Source organism: Muscardinus avellanarius (assembly GCF_963383645.1).
Source record: "Muscardinus avellanarius genome assembly, chromosome: X".
In the NCBI taxonomy this organism is placed as follows: Eukaryota; Metazoa; Chordata; class Mammalia; order Rodentia; family Gliridae; genus Muscardinus; species Muscardinus avellanarius.
Window position 1 is genome coordinate 102824155 of NC_137792.1, and position 19664 is coordinate 102843818.

General features: G+C 40.0%; 1 protein-coding gene across 1 annotated transcript; it reads left to right on the forward strand.

The window, feature by feature from the left end:
• Positions 1–10147: 10147 nt before the first annotated feature.
• Positions 10148–14168, forward strand: RAB39B (RAB39B, member RAS oncogene family; the record flags this gene model as incomplete). Its single annotated transcript, XM_080718339.1, has 2 exons — positions 10148–10362; positions 13742–14168. The coding sequence occupies 2 exons, from the start codon at positions 10148–10150 to the stop codon at positions 14166–14168; spliced, it is 642 nt and encodes a 213-aa protein (XP_080574465.1).
• Between the last annotated feature and the right edge of the window lie 5496 nt (positions 14169–19664).

Sequence of the window (19664 nt, forward strand, 5' to 3'; positions counted from 1 at the left end):
ACCTATTTTTTATATTTTATTTGGAAACAGAGTCTCGCTAATTTCCTGAGAGCCTCACTAAGTAGCTGAGGCTGGCTTCGAACCTGCGCAGTCCTCCTGTCTCAGCCTTCCAAGCGCGGAGATTCCAAGTGTGCACAACCACACCCAGCTTATATATATTTCTTTAAGTAGGAGAAAACAACACGTGTCATTTGCAGAAGCTGGGAGCCCAATTCTTTAGCAGCAATGGATTTTATCTCCCCACTGAAAGTGGAGGCTCCCAGCCTCACCATAGAAAGCAGGATCTGCTGCTCTAAGCACACCCTGGCCCCCAGCACAGCACAGATGAGCGCGGTGGCCATGAGCTGAGGTCTCCCGGGATTCCCGGCACAGCGATCTGGCCCAGCAATACAGGCAGGCCTCCCTCTGACTTGCCCCCAGACATTTTTCTTACATAGTATGTTGTCCAGAATTCCTGCGCATGTGCGGCAGGAGCATTCTACTCTGGGGAAGATTTCTTCAAAAATTCAAGGTGGATTGGATTGAATCTGTCTGCATCACCTGAATACTGGCCACTGCCATCTTGGTCCATCTCCGTGAAACTTTTTTTACATAGTATGTTGTCCAGAGTTCCTGAGCATGTGGGGGCAGGAACAGTCTACTTTGGAGGAGATTTCTTCAAAAATTCAAAGTGGATTTGGTTGGATCTGTCTGCCTCTCCTGAATACTGGCTGCCGCCACCACCTTCTTGGTCTTTCCTAGAGTATGTTTTTGTTAAGTGTTTCTGTACATGTGTGGCAGAAGCAGTCTACTTTCTGTGGCAGGAGCAGTCTGCTTTCTGATCTCTTCTGAAATGTCCCTCAAAAAATTACTTTTCTTGCAGTTGTGGTGCCACGCTGCAGTCTTTCTCTAATTCTGCCATTTTCCATTCTCTCTCCTCTATTTCAGATTGGAAGTCATGACTGGAAATGTTTCTGTGTATTGTCCCAATCAGCTATTAAATCAAAATCTGTTGTCCAGGGTTTCTCACAGGAATGCATGTCCTATTCAGCTGCTGCCAACCTACACCGCTTTGGCCATAGTTGCCGCTACAGCTGCCATCTTCCTTCCTCTTCAATATTTTTTAATAAAAGAAAATAGTATGTGTCTTTTGCAGGATTTGGGGGCCCAAGTACTTAGTAGCAATATGTTTTATCTCTCAGTCAAGAGCGGAGGCCCACAGCTTCACAATGGAGAGCAGGTTCTGCTGCTCTGAGCACACCCAGCCCCAGCATTGCACAGAGGAGCATGGTGGCCAGGAGTGCCCTTGGCTCCAGGTATGCAGGGCACCGGTTGACCCACTTATGCGGGCTCCACCTGAGGCGCCTGAAACATTTTTCTTACATAGTATGTTGTCCAGAGTTCCTGAGCATGTGGGTGCAGTCTACTTTTGGGGAGATTTCCTGAAAAGTTCAGGGTGGATTAGAATGACTCTCCCTGCCTCTCCCTGATATTGGCCATTGCCGCCACCGCCATCTTGGCCCTCCTCCCGAGCATTTTTCTTACATAGTATGTTGTCCAGAATTCCTGGGCATGTGGGGCAGGAACAGTCTTTTTTGGGGGAGATTTCTTCAACAGTTCAAGGCAGGTTGGATTGGATTTATCTACCTCTCCAGAATATTGGCCGCCGCCACCACCGCTGCCATCTCTGCCATCTAGGTCTGTCTTTTCTCTTATATTTTAGGTAGGAAATCATGGCTATCAATGTCTCTATTTGTTGTCCCAATCAGATATTAAACCAAAATCTGATGTCCAGGGTTTCTCAGAGGAATACATGTCCTATTTGGCTGCTGCCAGCTATTGTTGCTGCGACAGTGGTTGCTGCCATCTTGGCCCCTGATCTTTCTAGTCTTTTCATTTTTGAAGCAGGGTCTTACTGAGTTGCGAAGGGCCTCACGAAATAGGTGAGGCTTTCCATGAACTGTGATCCTCCAGTCTCTGCCTTCTGAATGTTGGGATTACAAGCGAGTGCCACCGTGCCCAGCTATTCCTAGGTATTTTATTGATGTTTTTGGTGACACTGGGGATTGAACCCAGGGAAATTCTCCACTAGGATATACCCCCAACCCTATTTTATTTTATTTTATTTTATTTTATTTTGAAACAGGATCTCTTTAGGTTAATGACAATCTCACAATTTACTGAGGCTGTCCTCAAACCTGCAATCCTCCTGCCTCAGCCTGTCAAGTACAGGGATAACATATGTGCACCACCATACCCAGCTTATTTATTGGGTTTTTTTTTTTTTTTGGTACCAAGGATGGAACCCAGGGACATTTTACCTCTGAGCTACACCTCCAGACCTATTTTTTTTTTTTTTGGTGGTACTGTGGTTCCTGGAAGCCCTTTTACCTCCGGGCTACACTCCCAGACCTATTTTTATATTTTTATTTGGAAACAGGGTCTCCTAAGCCAGCGCGCACGGCTGGCTTCGAACCTGCGCGATCCTCCTGTCTCTGCCTCCCAAGCGCGGGGATTACAAGCATGCGCCACCACGCCCGGCTCAGACCTATTTTTTTAATTCTTTATTTTGAAACGGGGTCTCACTGAGTTGCAAAGGGCCTCACTAAGTAACTGAGGCTGTCTTTGAACTACAATCCTTCTGTCTCAGCCTCCCAAATACTGGTATTACAAGCATGTGCCACCACACCTGGCTTATTTTATTGTTTTTGAGGTTATTGTGAATGTAATTGTTTTTTGGATTTCTTTTTTAATGGCATGGTTGGCATATAGAAACACTACTGATTTTTTTGGATGGATTTTGTATCCTGCTACATTGCTGATTTTTTTTTTTTTTGCAGTACTGAGGATTGAACCCAGGTGCATTTTACTTCTAAGCTATTCCCCCAGTCCTATTTTTTATATCTTTTATTTTGAAACAGGGTCTCATTGAGTTAAAAAGAGCCTCACTAAGTAGTTGAGGCTGTCTGTGAACCTGGATCCTACTGTCTCAGCTTTCCAAATGCTGGGATTACAAACGTATGCCAACATGCCTGACTCTGCTGAATTTGTGTATCAGCTCTAGAAGTCTTTTGGTTGACTTTTTTGATTCTTCTAGATATAATGTGATCTTCAAATGGGGATATTTTCAGTTCTTTTCTTATTTGTATTTCTTTTATTTATTTCTCTTGCCTCAAGTACTATATTGAAAAGGAATGGTGATTGTGGGCAACATTGTCTTGTTCCTATTTTTAAAGGCAATTCTCAAGCTGAGTGTGTTGTTGTATGCTTGTAATTCGAGTACTTGGCAGGATTGCAGGTTCATGGACAGCCTCAGTTACTAAGTGAGAGCCACCTAAACTTAGTGAAACCCTTTTTAAAAATAAATAATAAAACATAGGCTCGGAGGTGTAACTCGGAAGTAGAATGCCCCAAAGTTCAATCTCTAGTACCACCAAAAAAGGCTAATAGCACATACTTGTAATCTCTGTACTTGGGAGGCTGAGACAGAAGGATCACAGGGTTAGGGCCAGCCTCAGCAACTTAACAAGACTCTGTTTCAAAAATAACAAAGGCTGAGGGTGTAGCAGAGAGGTAGAATGATCCTGGGTGATTCAACCCAGGTCCAAGAAAACAACAACAACAAAAATCCAACTCCCAAGCCTCAAAATGAATCAGACTTAAATGTATTATTGAATTGCAAGAGTTATGTATACTAAATAAAAGTGTTTTTATCAGACTTTCGAATATTTTCTTCCATTTTACATGTCCTTTCTTCATTTTTTTTTGTGGTACTGGGGATGGGACCCAGGGGTATTCTACCTACAAGCTACACCCCAGCCCTTTTTGTTACTCTTTATTTTGAAACAGGGTGTAAGTTGCAGAGGGCCTCACTAAGCAGCTGAGGCTGACCGGGAACCCACAATCCTCCAGTCTCAGCCTTCTAAATACTGGAATTACAAGTGTGAGCCACCACACCTGACTTCTTCACTTTTTTGAGGCGGTCTTTTGAAAAACAAAACTTTAAATTTTGATGAAGTACAATTAATCTATATATGATCCCAACTTACTATGGTTGAGCTTATTTTTTTCTTTATGGTGGTGCAACAGGAATATTTTGAATTTTGCAGTTTAATCTTTTCCTGGGCTTGAAAAATGTAATATGACTACTCTATCACAATGCTATGCAATGAGAGTGAAGCGCAGCTTCCATTTAGTCACAGAATCATAAAGGGAAATAATGATCTCTACTGTATATTGTGTTTTTTAATTTTTTTATTGGTGCACTGTATACATCATAATGGGACAAAAAACTTGTGTAGACATACATGCACACATCACCCAATTAGTCCCTATCCAATCCCCACCCCATTTTCTCCCCATCCCTCCTTCCCATGATTGGCTTAGTGGTTGAAATCCAATATTATAGCACTTTATCCGAAATTAACAATGATAATCTCATATAACAGATTCATTTGTCTGATATCAAGCTTTTGATAACTTAGAGATAACATTTCAATATTTCTTTTTTCTTTCTTTCTTACAAGAGGATTTTTTCCCTTTTTTTAAAAGGTGAAACTATTATGCATTTACTTTTTTCATAAAAAATCTATCCTAACATGAAATATGAACTCTAAATACCCCAAACAATCTCGAAAAAGAACAAAGCTAGAAGATGTACATTTTCTGATTTCAAACCATATAAAGCTACAATAATTGAAACAGTGTAGTACTGCTATAAAGGCAGATATATAAACCAGTGGAGTAAAATAAAAGCCTGGAAATAAATTCTTCCATATAGGGTCAGGTTATTTTTGAAAAAGTTTCCAAGAACATTTGGTGAAGGAAATGATAATCTTTTCACTAAATATTGTTGAAAAATAATAATTACATGAAAAAGAATAAAATTGGATCCTTACCTAATACCATATACAAATATTAACTCAAAATAGATAAAAAGCGTAAATGTAAATCTTAAGACTATAAACTTTTAGAATAAAACCTGGGTCATAAAACTTCACAACACTGAAATTGGCATTGATTTCTTGGATATGATTTCAATGGCACAGGCAACAGAAGAGTATACAAACTCCCTAAAAAATAAAAAAATATTGTATATCCAAAGACAATGTAAACAGAGTTAAAAGTTACTAATAGAATTGGATAAAATATTTCCAAATGCTCTATCTGAAGGTATATTGATGTTCCAACTAGAAATCCTAAAAATTAACAACAATAAAGGCAAACAATACCCTTTAGAGATAGGTAAAAGACTAACATAAATAATGAATCTCCACAGATAACCAATCTTAGTTGTTTGTTGGATGGAAAATCTTGTTTCTCTGGTTCTGGTGTGTGTTACCTATTTCTTCTTTGTAGTTAATCTCTTTGAGTATTTTCTCTAGTGCTGGTTTTGAAGACATAAATTCCTTCAGTTTCTGTTTGTCATGGAAGCTTCTTATTTTTCCATCTAATTTGATAGAAAGTTTTGCTGGGTAGAAAATTTTTGGCTGGAAGTTGTTTTCTTTCAGAGTTTGGAATATTTTACTCCAAGCCCTTCTGGCTCTCATGACTTGGTTTGGGAAGTCTGGAGTGATTCTAATTGGCTTGCCTCTGAATGTCACTTGGCCCTTTGTTTTTGTTGCCTTTAAGATTTTCTGCTTGGCTTCTACATTGGTCATCTTGACAATTATGTGGCGTGGGGAACTTTTCTCTGATCGTGTCTAAAGGGAGTTCTATAAGTTTCCTGGACCTGTGTATTGACCTCTTGCTCTATGTTTGGAAAATTTTCTGCTATTATTTGATTCCTTTGGTTTCACCTTTTTTTCCCTCCTCTATTCCGATTATTCTTAGGTTAGCTCTCTTAAAATGGACCCATATTTCTTCAATGTCAGATTCCTGCTGTCTGATTTTTTTCTAAGTTATAAATTATGCGTTCGTTTTTGGAGTGATCATCTTCTAGGAGTGAGATTCTATTCTCCATGTGGTCTAATCTATTGTTTATACTTTGAATTGAGGCCTTTACCTCAATGATTGCATCCTTTATATCTTTTAGACTCTCTCTAAATTCTTTTTGAAGGTCCTGTATTATTTCTACAGTTATATCCTTGATTTGATCTTCTGGAGATCTCTGAATTTCTGGGTTATCAGGTTCTGATAATATGGGGTTGTGGGCATTCATTGTTCTATTGTTGTTCCTCTTTCCCATGATTTCAGAATTTTGTGCCTTCTCTGGGCCAGTATGACTTCACTTAGGGTGCTCTGTATCTCAAGTCTGTGGTAATCTCAGCCGCCACTACTCCTTTACTAGGTTGTATCGCAAAGTGTCAGACCCAGGAAGTTAATCGAGGCTGCGCGAGACCGTGGGGGTGCCAGGCTGGGCGCTTTCCCACGGGCAGCTGTGACTAGGATGTGATATCTCTGCCACCGCTACTCCTTCACTGGGTTGGACTGCAAAATCTCAGACCCAAGGAGATTATCAAAGCTCTGCAAGTCCCTGGGCATGCAGTACAGGGATTTCTCCTTTAGGGGCCGCAATTTTACTCACCGTTATTGTGCGTGCTGATCAGGAGCTGTCGCGGGCATGGTTAACTCGCTGTCGCTGCTGGCAATATGGTGCCACTGCCATTTCCTCGGCCGTGAGGCTGGCACTGCTGGCAATATGGCACCGCTGCCATGCCCTCAGCCGTGAGGCTGACATATTTCTTTTCTGGTTTTGAGCTCCGTTCTGAGTCCCTGGAAGGCGTGATGAGCTTGGCCACTGGGAGTTTTAGGCATTCTTTGCACTGATAGAACTGCCAAATTACGCCTGAATGGTCCGCAGCTTCTCTCTTCAGCTCCTTGTTTACCTTTCCTCTCTAGAGCCTGGTGCTGTGAGGGAAGATGGTGCTGGTGTGGTTCCGCTGCCGCATTTCTGGCTTGATTTCTTTTCTGGTCTCTGGTTGTTCTTCTAATCTTTTTTTTTCTCTGTCCCTTGTGTTTACATTTTTTATTTCTCTGTTGTTAGTGTTTTCTGGCTATGAAAAGCGCTCATTTTGTGGCAATAGAGATCGAGTTTTAGCAGGACTTCTAAATGCTGCTTTTCTCAGTCGCCATCTTCCCGGAAGTCATATATTGTGTTTTATGATGTTAAGTAGGTTAGGTGCATTCTGTTCATTTTTTAACTTAGGATATATTCAATTTCTTTTTTTTGTGTGTGGTGCTGGGGACTGAACCCAGGGGCATTCTACCTCCGAGCCCCAGCCCTAGTTTTTAATTCTTCATTTGGAAACAGGGTCTCACTGAGTTTCAAAGGGCCTCGCTAAGTAGCTGAGGCTGTCCATGAACCATGATCATCCTGTCTCAGCCTCCAAAGTACTGAGATTACAAGCATGCAACACCACGCCCAGCTACTTCATAACTTTATTCATGTCTCCATTCCATAGCATAGCCTGTAGCACTCTTTACTCTGTAAACCTAATTTCAATTGTCATCTCCTCCAAGGAGCCTTTTCTTATCACTTCACATGGACAATGAATTTTTTTTTTTTTTGCAGTACTGAGGATGGGACTCAGGGGCATTCTACCATTGAGCTAAATCACCAGTTCTTTTTTTTTTTTTTTTTTTTTTTTTGTATGTGTGTGGTACTGGGGATTGAACTCAGGGGCATTCTACCTCTGAGCTATATCCCAGCCATATTTTAAAATAGGGCCTCACTAAGAAGTAGAAGGCCTCACTAAGAAGTTGAGACTGGCCACAAACCTGTGCTCCTCCTGTTTCAGCCCCCAAGTACTAGGAACACAAGCATGCATCACCACACTGGGGGTGATACTTTTAATTTCTGACGGGCTTATTGGAACATAACTCCACTGTAACTTGATGAACATCCATAGTCAACATTTCTCCAAGGAAAATATACCAATGACCAATAAGAATATGAAAATATTCTTGACATCATCAGTTATTAGGGAAATGCAAATTGAACTAAAATGAGATAGTGCCGCAAACTCAAGATATGACTCAAATAGCAAAAGAGAAAAGTCAGATAATAACAAGTATCTGAGTATATGCGGAGAAATTGGAACTTTCATACAACTGCAAATGGGAGTGTAAAATGGTACAAACATTGTGAACAACAGCCAACATTTCCTCAAAGCAATAAACAGAGTTGCCATTGGAACTCATGACACGTGTTCAAGCAAAACTTGTGCATGGATGTTTATAGCCGACCTATTTACAATGGCTAAAAGATGGAAAAGTCCAATGTATATTGCCCCATATAGGTAAAATCATCTCTAGATTATAATGCCACATATAAGGTAAATTCTTTTTAAATTGTTTGTGATGCTACATTGGTTAGAGAAGATTGACAAGAATGCAAATACCATTATTACCATTCATGCTACAGATACAGAGGTCTGACTGTACTGGCACATGCTGCAAAGTGGATGAATCTTGAAGACATGAAGAAACTGAAAGTAGCCAGTCATAAAATCCTACATGCTATATAACTCCATTCAAATGAAATACCCAGAATGGGGAAATCTATAGAGACAGAAAGTAAATTAGTGGTTTCCATTAGGCTCATTAGAGGTTTCCATGAGGCTAGAGGGAAGCAAGATAGATGGAATGGTGGCTTAAAAGTTTGGGTTAAACCAGATGTGGTGGCGCACACTTGTAATCCCAGTACTTGGAAGGCTAAGACAGGAGGATCACAGGTTTGTGGTCAGCCTCAGCTACTTAGTGAGGCTCTTCACAACTTAGTGAGACCTTGTTTCAAAACAAAGAATAAAAATTGGGCTGGGGGTGGATCCTGGACGTAGAATGCCCCTGGGTTCAACCCCCAGTACTGCAAAATAAAAATTGGGGGTTAGCTAGATGTGGTGGCACATGCCTGTAATGCCAGCATTTGGGAAGCTGAGACAGGAGGATCACAGGTAGCAGACCAGTCTCAGCAATTTAGCAAGATGCTCAGAAACTTAGCAAGACCCTGTTTTTAAGTAAAAAATAGAAAGTGTAACCCAGATGTAGAACACCCTTGGGTTCAAAACACAGTAACACACACACACACACACACACACACACACACACACACACACACGCACACAAATGTATATATATATGGCAAAGTTAAGGAATTGCATATAAAGTCAGAAAGGATATAAAGAAATGCAAATAGTCAATTCACAAGACAGGGTATTGACCTCATTATAGCAGATTGGCAAAAACTAAGAAAAAGCCTCTTTCACTGAAACTACAACACATTTCAAAAATGCACACAAAGGTCCCTAAGTGCATGTTTTACTACATATATTTCCATGAAAACATTTATTGGTGTTTGATTTGGCTAAAATTGGATCAAACTGGACACTCTGAAATTTGTTTTTTACAATTAAAAAAACTCCACAGACATCTCTCCATTCTCAACTCATGTTCCTTTTACAATAACAATGTTGCAATAAAAATTCTTTTAAGTACTGCTGCTCATACTTTATTCCTATGAGCTAGTTTTAAAAGAGAGGTCAGAGCTGGGCACCTGTAATGCCAGTACTTTGAAGGCTAAGAGAAGAGGATTGCAGGTTTGAGAGCAGCCTCAGCAAGTTAAGACTCTGTTTCAAAATAAAAATAGAAAATGGCTGAGGATTTAGCTCAAAGGTAGAATGCCCCTAGGGGTTCAATCCAGAGAGAGAGAGAGAGAGAGAGAGAGAGAGAGAGAGAGAGAGAGAGAAAATTATGAGTATTATATTTTCCAAAAATATTTAGTAATTTAAATTCTAGCCAGAAATGCATAAAAGAACATTTGTTTGCATTATTTTAGGCATCCTATGATTTTCAATTTGAACGATAGAGAAAATTGTATAATTACAAAGGAAGGGAACGTGCTGTTCCCCAGTTCGTTTTGTGTGCGCTCCTCTTAGAGAGAGTGCGGTGGCCCAAGCTTCGCGTCTACAAGAGAGATTACAGTAACCCGGTTGTCAGTGATGAGTCAGAGTGCGTGGTGCTGATGCTGCTGCCATTTCATCACCTTTGCGAGCGCAGCATCCATCCTCCGCTCTCTCTGCGCCTGGGCCTACCTCGCAAAGGGCTCCCAGGCCAGCGATGCGCTCCGGGCCGAGCTAGGTCCGGACCAAGCCGCGCTCTCCCAGGCCTCGGCGGGGCACCCCGTCACGCCGCCCCCGCCCGGGCCAAGGAGACTTGTCAAGTCGCGGCTATGGAGGCCATCTGGCTGTACCAGTTCCGGCTCATTGTCATCGGGGATTCCACGGTGGGCAAGTCCTGCCTGATCCGCCGCTTCACCGAGGGCCGCTTTGCCCAAGTTTCAGACCCCACAGTGGGGGTGGATTTTTTCTCTCGCTTGGTGGAGATCGAGCCAGGAAAACGCATCAAGCTCCAGATCTGGGATACCGCGGGTCAAGAGAGGTTCAGGTGGGAACGCAGTCCGGGCCTGCTAGCAGTGGGAGGGTCTTTGGGGCTTGCATAGCCCCTGGGGAGAGAGGACTTCCTGTTTTTAATCGTGGGCAGGGGTGACCGCCAAGGTTCTGGGGGTTCTCTTCCAGCCCACCTTCAGCTAGCCAGGAGTTCGTGCAGGAAAGGCCAGTCAGTAACACATATTGCTTACACCATAACTCCATTAACCTGTCCTATGTAACAGACATTCAAAAATGTTCCTAGATCATCTTAACATAACTGACAGCTATAGATAGATAGATAGATGATAGATAATGTCTTATTTCTATATCTGTTTGTATATGTATGTGTGCTTGTGTGTTTGTGTGCTGATATATATGTCCTAATATAAAGAAAATCGATACTGATGAATTGATTGATTTTTCTTGCAGCAGCAAGCATTTAGTGATCATATACTACGTACCAGATATTGGACTTGTTTTTGGGAAACAGTGTGAGGAGACTCACACAAGAGAATGCTATGTAATAAAAACATAGCCCTGGCCTCTTGGAACTTCTGTGCTAGCATAGTGGGGGAAAATAATCAGAAATTTCATAGAAAGGTGTCTTGTTTGTATTTGTATGCCACTCCCTACTGTAATACTTGGTTCATGATGAGCAATCAATGAATACATTTAATTCTCTTTCACAACCCTTTGCTTTTCCTTTGTAGCACATACTACTTGTATGAATGCAGAAGAGGGAAGGTTAACTGGAGAAGATAAGGCCCAAGCAAAGACAGGAAATGCCCAGGGATAGGAAACAGGATATATAAAGGCAGAAGTGAGAGAGAACACATGTCTACATAAAACTTTGCAGAGAACAATTTGAACTAGTCAGGTAGAGCAGCAGGAACCAGATCTAAAGGCTTCAATATACCATGTTTATAATTATTTTATTTACCTACTAAACACTAGTTGAGCATAGAAGGTACTGGTTAGGTAACTGTAGAGGGGTAGAGTGAAGAGATAATTATAATACTTAAATTGTCTCTTGTTTCCCATGTCTAAAAACAACACTGTGGCAAATATTCTTGTAAAAATTCACTTTAAACTTTTAATTGCATTTCTCACACATAAAAAGAAAGGTAACTTGTATATGTTTGTTGGAATTTCTGTATGGACAGCCTGTTTCATATTTACTGCTCATTGTTTACTGGGGAATATCAATCTGTAAGAGCACTTTACATATTAAGAAACTTAACCCCTTTTTGTTATGTATGTTGTAAGATATTTTCCAGTTCGTTGTTTATTGCTTCACTTTAAGATTTTAGGGAAGATTTTAAGTTATATAGCCTCATGTTGTGCTTAGAAAGTATTTTGTAAATTTCTTTGTTAAATACAAATCACCAATAATAGATTGTAGATTTTTTGTGTGGAACTGGGGATTGAACCTAAGGCCATTCTACCTCTGAGCTATACCTCGTTCCTATTTTTTATTCTTTATTTTGAAACAGAGTCTCGCTGAGTTGTAGAGAGCCTCACTATGTAGCTGAGGCTGGCCGCGAATCTGCAAACCTCCTGTCTCAGCCTCCCAAGTACTGAGATTGTAAGTGTGCGCCACTATGTTCAGCTAGATTGTATCATTTTGACAGGCATCTATAGCTTGCTTATTTTTTTATTAAGTTTTTTACAAATCAGAACCTTTGATCATGTCTAATTTTCTGGTATACTTATTATCCTCCATGAATTCTCGAATATAAGGCAATTAGAAATGTTTTCATTTCCCAAGGATGCTTTGCCTGATTCTGGAGACTTGAACTCATTTGTAAGGTCTGCCCTCACCATCACCTTGGACCATAATTGCCTGAACAATGTTTGTTCTAATAACATTGAGCCATTTCCCCTCAGCTTTAAGCTAGTCTTTCATTGTTTATCTTCCTTATTCAAGAAGACAGAAAACCTATGAATATTCCTAAATTTAAAAAATCACAGTAATCATTCCGGAGGCTGAGACCAGAGGACAGTGTCGGCTACTTAGCGAAGTCTTTCCCAACTCAGTGAGACCCAGTTTCAAAAATAAAAAAGACTAAAAATAGGACTGGGGTGTAGCTCAGAGGTACTATGCCCCCTGGGTTTCATCCCTAGTACCACACACAAAAAAATCACAGTAATCTAAAGCAAGTGATTTTAGAAGCAGATGGTTATATACCATATAATAAGCTCATACACAGTAAGCAAAGTATTATAATGTGTATTGATCATGAGGTTGATCAAATTAAAAAGTCAAAATCTGAGGTTTCTTCTGTTTAAGAAGTACAGTAGAGCTGGGTGTGGTGGCCCACACTTGTAATCCTAGCGCTTGGGAGGCTGAGACAGGAGGATCTCACAGGTTGAAGCCAGCCTCAGCTACTACTTAGTGAGGCCCTTTGCAACTTAGTGAGACATTGTTTCCAAATAAAGTATAAAATAGGTCTGATCGTATAGCCTGGAGGTAGAAAAGCCCCTGGGTTCCACCCCCAGTACCACACACACAAAAAAATAAAGAAGTACAGTAAGCCAACTGTGGTGGTGCACACTTGTAACCCCAGTACAAACCAGGAGGCTGAGACAGGGAGATCCCAGGTTTGAGGCCAGCTTCAGCTAATTAGGCCCTCTGCAACTTAGTGAGACCCTGTTTCAAAATAAAAAATTAAAATAGGCCTGGGGGTGTAGCTTGAAGGTAGAATGACCCTGGGTTCCAACCCCAGTACCTCAAAAAAAAAAAAAAGAAGTACAACAAATGTATAACAGGTTTTTGGAGTATTTAAAGTACAATGATTTAAATAAATAATGTAATGTTAAGGAGAAGCTTTCACTATTTATGCAGTTATTTTCAGCTGAGCAAGATATCTATATAGTTATAAATCATTCCTATTAGCTATCATAAATTTGTTTTTATCCTTGAAAAATCCTGTTTCAGCTACTAACATTTGTAATGACCTCTTCGTGTTACAGAATGCTTCAGCACCCATTATTTCGTTTTGCTTGAAATGACCCTGTGACCTAGGTATCCTATTTTGCAGAAGAGGAAGTCTCTGTCAGTTATTCATATCTGAAAGTGGAAGAGTTAGTTGTGGTTCTGCCTGAAGGCAGGAAGTAGAATTCAGTCACCTCCCAGGGTCATTTCCCAAGGCCAGATCAAGGGAAAATGTTTGAAAGACCATAAACATTCATTTATAGAAAATGCTATCTCCAAATTTAATCAAATTGAAAACTCTTTTGTCATTATTATGGAATGACATTTGTATACTGTTGTTAAAAAGGAATTTTTACTAAAGGACTGTATCAGTAACCATATACCTTAGAGTACACTGAGTTCTTTGGAGTGCGGACGTTTGGGCACAACCTTTATTCTTTACTTCTTTCTTGTGTTTTAGATCCATCACTCGCGCCTACTACAGGAACTCAGTAGGTGGTCTCCTCTTATTTGACATTACCAACCGCAGGTCCTTCCAGAATGTCCATGAGTGGTTAGAAGAGACCAAAGTACACGTTCAGCCCTACCAAATTGTATTTGTTCTGGTGGGTCACAAGTGTGACCTGGATACACAGAGGCAAGTGACTCGCCACGAGGCCGAGAAACTGGCTGCTGCATACGGCATGAAGTACATTGAGACGTCAGCCCGAGATGCCATTAATGTGGAAAAAGCCTTCACAGACCTGACCAGAGACATATACGAGCTGGTTAAACGAGGGGAGATCACAATCCAGGAGGGTTGGGAAGGGGTGAAGAGTGGATTTGTACCAAACGTGGTTCACTCTTCAGAAGAGGTTGTCAAATCAGAGAGGAGATGTTTGTGCTAGTTGGCCCTTTTATTTCCAAAACATGCTTTCTCATTTGAACTTAAACGTAATGAAAACAAATAGAATCTTTATGTGACTGAAGAGAACTCAACTTTTGGATACCAAGTGAGCTTCCTTCTTGGGGAATGGGTGGGGGGGCTGGCAGACTCATGTGAGGGTGTCTGGAACACCTGGGTGCTGTGACTGAGGGACTAAATTGCTGTCATGGGCTGGGCTAGACAGGGTTTGGTAGCTCATGTTGATGATGGCTACTCTGTGTGCCCTTTGTGGACCATGTGTTAAAAGCCCAGGGTTTGGAATCTAGGTCCTAGGGATCTAGGTCCTAGGAAACATACTTAAAGAGAGGACCACTGTTCCTTGGCATTTAACGTGGTCATAGGTCATGAAAACAAACTAAAAAAAATGATTTGAAGAGAAGAAAGTATCATATTGGGAACAACTAACATAACTAAAAAGAAGATGAGATGACCTTATTCAATGAGAATATTTTATGCCAAATATGTGTGCTAGGTTTGGTTCAAAGGTGCCATTTGGGTTTTAACAACTCAATTGTAAAATGAGAGACATGGACCAGCTGTTTGTTAAGGCCTTTTCAAGGTCTGGTGTTTTAGGAAAAATGATGTGAGTATGAAAAAGGAGGTCATTTACACACTTATTATACATTTGACGAAATGTACAGCCTTGTGATAGAGTTACCAGTTGTGTCAAAGAAATTATTCTATGCCAATTGCCATTTAAATAGAACAGAAAACACAGTAACTCAAACAACATGGCCTCTTTCACGCCTGACCATACGTGGGATTTCACTGCATTGGCAACTGCAATCTGGAAGTAAACAATCTGCCTGCTTCTTCAGGAATCTGAGAGTGATGCTGAGGGATTGCCTGTGAAAAGTGCCCTGAGGCAAACCCTAGCTTGTCAAACCTGTACTGAATACCTGCTCAACAGGAGGCACTGTTAACCCTTACAAACACATTACAGTCACTTAGACTCTTTGTTTGATCATCATAATAGCCCTGTGAGGTTTTTGTTTCCATTTTTCAGAATAGTAAACTAAGAGCTAGGATACTCACTTGGCCAAGATCAAGGACTCCTGGCTCCTAGTTCATTTCACTGTATCTGACAGATGCATACACAATTATAATTTGTTTATTTTGGAAGACATGACTGTAAATAAATGTTCTCTTCATGTTAGGATGTTTTCCTTATTAATTATAACTCAGCTATAATTCTGAGGGAACCTGGGGGAAAATACAAAGATAAAGCCTATTCAGGTATTGACAAGAGGTCTTTAAACAAGTGACTAATTGCACAACTGAAAACACATTACAATTGTGTGGGCTATAAGTGTTCTTAGCACTGAAACACAATGGATATTTTATTGAAAGGAACAAAATACAGCAATGGGTAGTGGGATGAGGAGAAAATAATCGCCCCACAATGACCTTGGCCATCTGTCTGCCATATATTTACACTGGTTCCTGTCTACTCTAGAAAGTCATCTCTTTAATTCTCAGGTGAACAGATAGCTAAGTACATCAGCAAATTGGAATGGCTGGCTCGACGATTCCATTATCTTCCTGAAGAGAGGTGATGCTTTAATTATGTTTTGGATTGTAGCCAGTTCAGTTAGGCAAAAGCCATACTTTTCAGAGTAAGAACACAATTCTGGTTAGAATCAGGTTTCTTATATCCATTGTGGTAAGAAAGCCTAAGGATGGCAAATCACATTGAGATATATTTAACTCCAGTATGAATGTGACTGAATTTAAAAGTTTGGGAATATTCTTCAGCCAGAATCATGAAGCCAAATGATGAAATTATGAAAGATCATTCTGCTACTTGTGCTACAACTTGGATGAGAAAACCATCTTGGACCAATTTGCAGCACCAACTACAAGTGAACTGATAATTTTCACTGTATTCATTTCACACAACCTGGCTTGGGCAAAGTAAATTGTCAGATTCTTTTGTAGAAGGTGAATAAATAAAAGATGGTTAATTGGTTTAACACAAAATTTCAACTACTATACTTATGTTTAGAAGATCCCAAAGCAAGATTATCCAGTGGATAAATGAGAGTTGACTGGATTCTTGTCAGTTAAAAAAATAGAAACAAAACTTCTCTACAATTTTCTTGACTAAATCACAATATGTGTATACGTTCCCATTCCTGGAATTTTAAAAGCAGGTTTAAAAATACTCAGCATAGATCCAGCAGAGGTGGCTGAATTTAATTGCTTAAACAAGTTCTAGAAACTTTAAAATCATTTTAGTAGAATTCAGTGCTATTGTCACTGCAATAAGTGGGTTTTAGAAAATAAGTGTGAAAAATCAGGTGTTAATATAATACTAAGGATAAAGCTCTAGAAGCTATTTTACTACATAGGTAAAGAAAAGATAAACTAACTTGTAACAAAGACCACAACTGCATGTTGGATTAGATTGTCTTATATTCCAAAATAAAATGTACTGTATACTTTTCCTCATTTTGTTGTGCACTGTAATGAAATGTGAAAAATTCCTTATTTAGTTGTATGTGAATGAAAATATGCTTGTATTTAGTAAAATGGTTGATTATGTGACTGCGAGATTCCAAGTGTGTGTTGTAGCTATTTCCAGAATTTGTCACTTCAGCACAGCAACCACTGCAAGGATATCCATAAGATATGACATATCCTTTGCACACTATTTACCGGTATCTCAAAGCCAGAAAGAGAACATGTCTTTTGAAAGTTTTATGACCATCATGTCAAAAGTCACAAAACCTTCCTTTCTGCTGTCCCATGCTACTGTGGGAAAAGTTGTTTCCATCAAGACTAAAACTTCATCATTGCAATTTTTAATCAAGGACCTCAATTCTGTTGCCAGGCAGTCAATTGCAATTACTGTCTTCCATGAAAAATCTTCTTTTCTCCAGGCTAAATTACCTCACCCTTTTCAAATCCTACTATGGTATGCTTCACATGTCAGGATCAATTGGAGTATGGGACCCAGATTGGAGCACAATAGTTTAGGACACTTCCCAGGATTAAAAATACACATGTATGTGTGGGGGGTGATAAAATGAAATTATGTTTGATTTTGAGTCTAGTTATGGGTAGCCTAAGTTCTTCACAGTTTTATTATTTTTATAGTCATGAGTGGAAGGAGGGAGAGAGGGAAGGAGGAAGGAAAGATAAAAAACTATACTTGATATAATCTCTCTCTCTCTCTCTCTCTCTCTCTCTCTCTCTCTCTCTCTCTCTCTCTCTCTCTCTCTCTCTCCTCCCAAGTACTGGGATTACAGGTGTGCGTCACCATGCCTGGCTTCTCTTTCTTCTTAAAATGCTCCCCAGGGCTCGATCATCTTCACTTATATTAATTCCCTTGCTGACTTCATTAAGTTGCATGACTGTCAGTACCATCTGTAAGCCAGTAAGTCCTAAATTTTTATATCCAGCTAGTATCTTTCCTATAGACCTCAGACCCTTAAAACTAACTGCTTATCTGACATATCCATTTGAATATTTGAAAGTTTATTAAGTATCACAAATTTAACATGTCCCAAATCAGGTCTCTAATATTCCTGACAAATCTGTTCCTCAAATAGCCTTCCTCTTCTCAGTAAATGGCAATGGCAATAACATCCTTCCATACATTCCTGCAAAGAAACTTGGAGCCATTCACCCTTGACTCCTTTCTTTCATACATCTAATACATCCGGAAATTATGCTGGCTCCGCCTTAAAAATATAAACATAATCTTTTCAACAAGTTCATTGCTAACACTGGTATTGGCCACCATCATATCTTATTTGAGTTATTGTGATGGTTGGTCTCTCTGAAGCCACCCTTGTCCTCCCAAATCCATCCCATTTACTCTGTAAACCTCATTTCATACTGCATATTTCTTGTTTTGTTTCATCCCAGCTACAGTTTCCTCTCTTGTCCTTCAAACACACCAAACACTTTTCCCATGTTAGGGCTTTTGCACTTACTCTTCCCTCTGTTTATAATTATCTTTCCTGACATATCTGCATGGGTTTCTCCCTCACATCCATCAAGTTCCGAAGCCAACAAGTTCCAAATCCTAGAGAAGCTATAGCTCCAGAAGTCACTACTGACAGATCAAGTTGGAGTCTTGCTCTATAGTCTTTCCTGGAGAACAACAAAGTTTATAGCCCATTTGCCTACTACACACAACGCACAATTTGTCAAGCCCAATTATCCAATGCCAAAATCAACAGCTATCAAATTGTGCTTCCTCTACTTCAGTCTTCCTCACTTCTATTCCCCTCTCTTATCATTCACAGCCTTGTTCAATGCAGATTAATCTGCCCACTATTTTTCTATCTTCATTACTATCACCTTTGTCCACACCACTATCAACTCTTACCTGAAGTACTTCAATATTTTATTACCTCATCTTCCCATTTTGGCTCTTCTTCCCATATCCAAGATATTGTTCCAACATAACAACCAAAGTGTTTTTTTTTACTATGTAAGTGGCTTCTCATTACATTTTGGATAAAATTCAAATGAATCTTATAATTCTTAACATGGCTACAAGGCCCTTCATTATCTGGCCTTGCCACCTGTGAGTTCTATAAAAGTAGGACTCTTGCTCCAACATATATGATAGATATGAGCTTGAATAATCAATAAATACACACATGAAATATTTTCTTGCCCTACTTTAGCACAATGACCTTGACTCGTTGCTTCAGTAAAATAAAAATGGCTCTGTCCTGAAGCATTTATCAAATTTTATACAGCCTCTGAAGATTGCTCTGATCACATGCTCTGGTTGTCCGTTGTCTTCCATGAGCCCTGTTATAAATTTCTTTAGTATCTGCAGACAATCAACCATATTGCTCATTGCCAGTCTACCAAGGTAGCTGTTGACTTTGTTTCTTTCTCTTCTTTTCTTACATTTTGTAGCCAACTGGATTCTACCTTCAATCCCCTAAAGAAAATTATTATTAAAAGTTTGATCTATTTCCTTCTTTTCTGTGTCTGTGGGGGGGAAGGGGAGGGGGAGAGGGAGAGGGAGAGGGAGAGGGAGAGGGAGAGGAGAGAGAGAGAGAGAGAGAGAGAGAGAGAGAGAGAGAGAGAGAGAGAGAGAGAGACTTGGGATTAAACCCAGGCACATTCTACCTCCAAGCTACACCTTTAGCACTTTTGAATTTTTTTGCTTTGAAACAGTGTCTTACTAGGTTACTGAGAGTCTTGCTACTTTTCTGAGATTGGTCATGAACCTATGATCCTCCTGTCTCAGACTCCCAAGTACTGGAATCACAGGCATGCACTACCACACCCAGCTCCTTCTAGATTTATTTCGCTTTTCAAATGTTTGTTTAACAGAATGAATATGAGTATGGGTTTTGGAGTAACAGAGAAAGTTTAAAATGAATATTTTAAATAAATGCTATCATGTAACACAAACTGTGCTGTTACCTTTTTACATACAATTTTTTTTTGGTAAACACATGAGGTTAGGGTTGATGCATGCCCC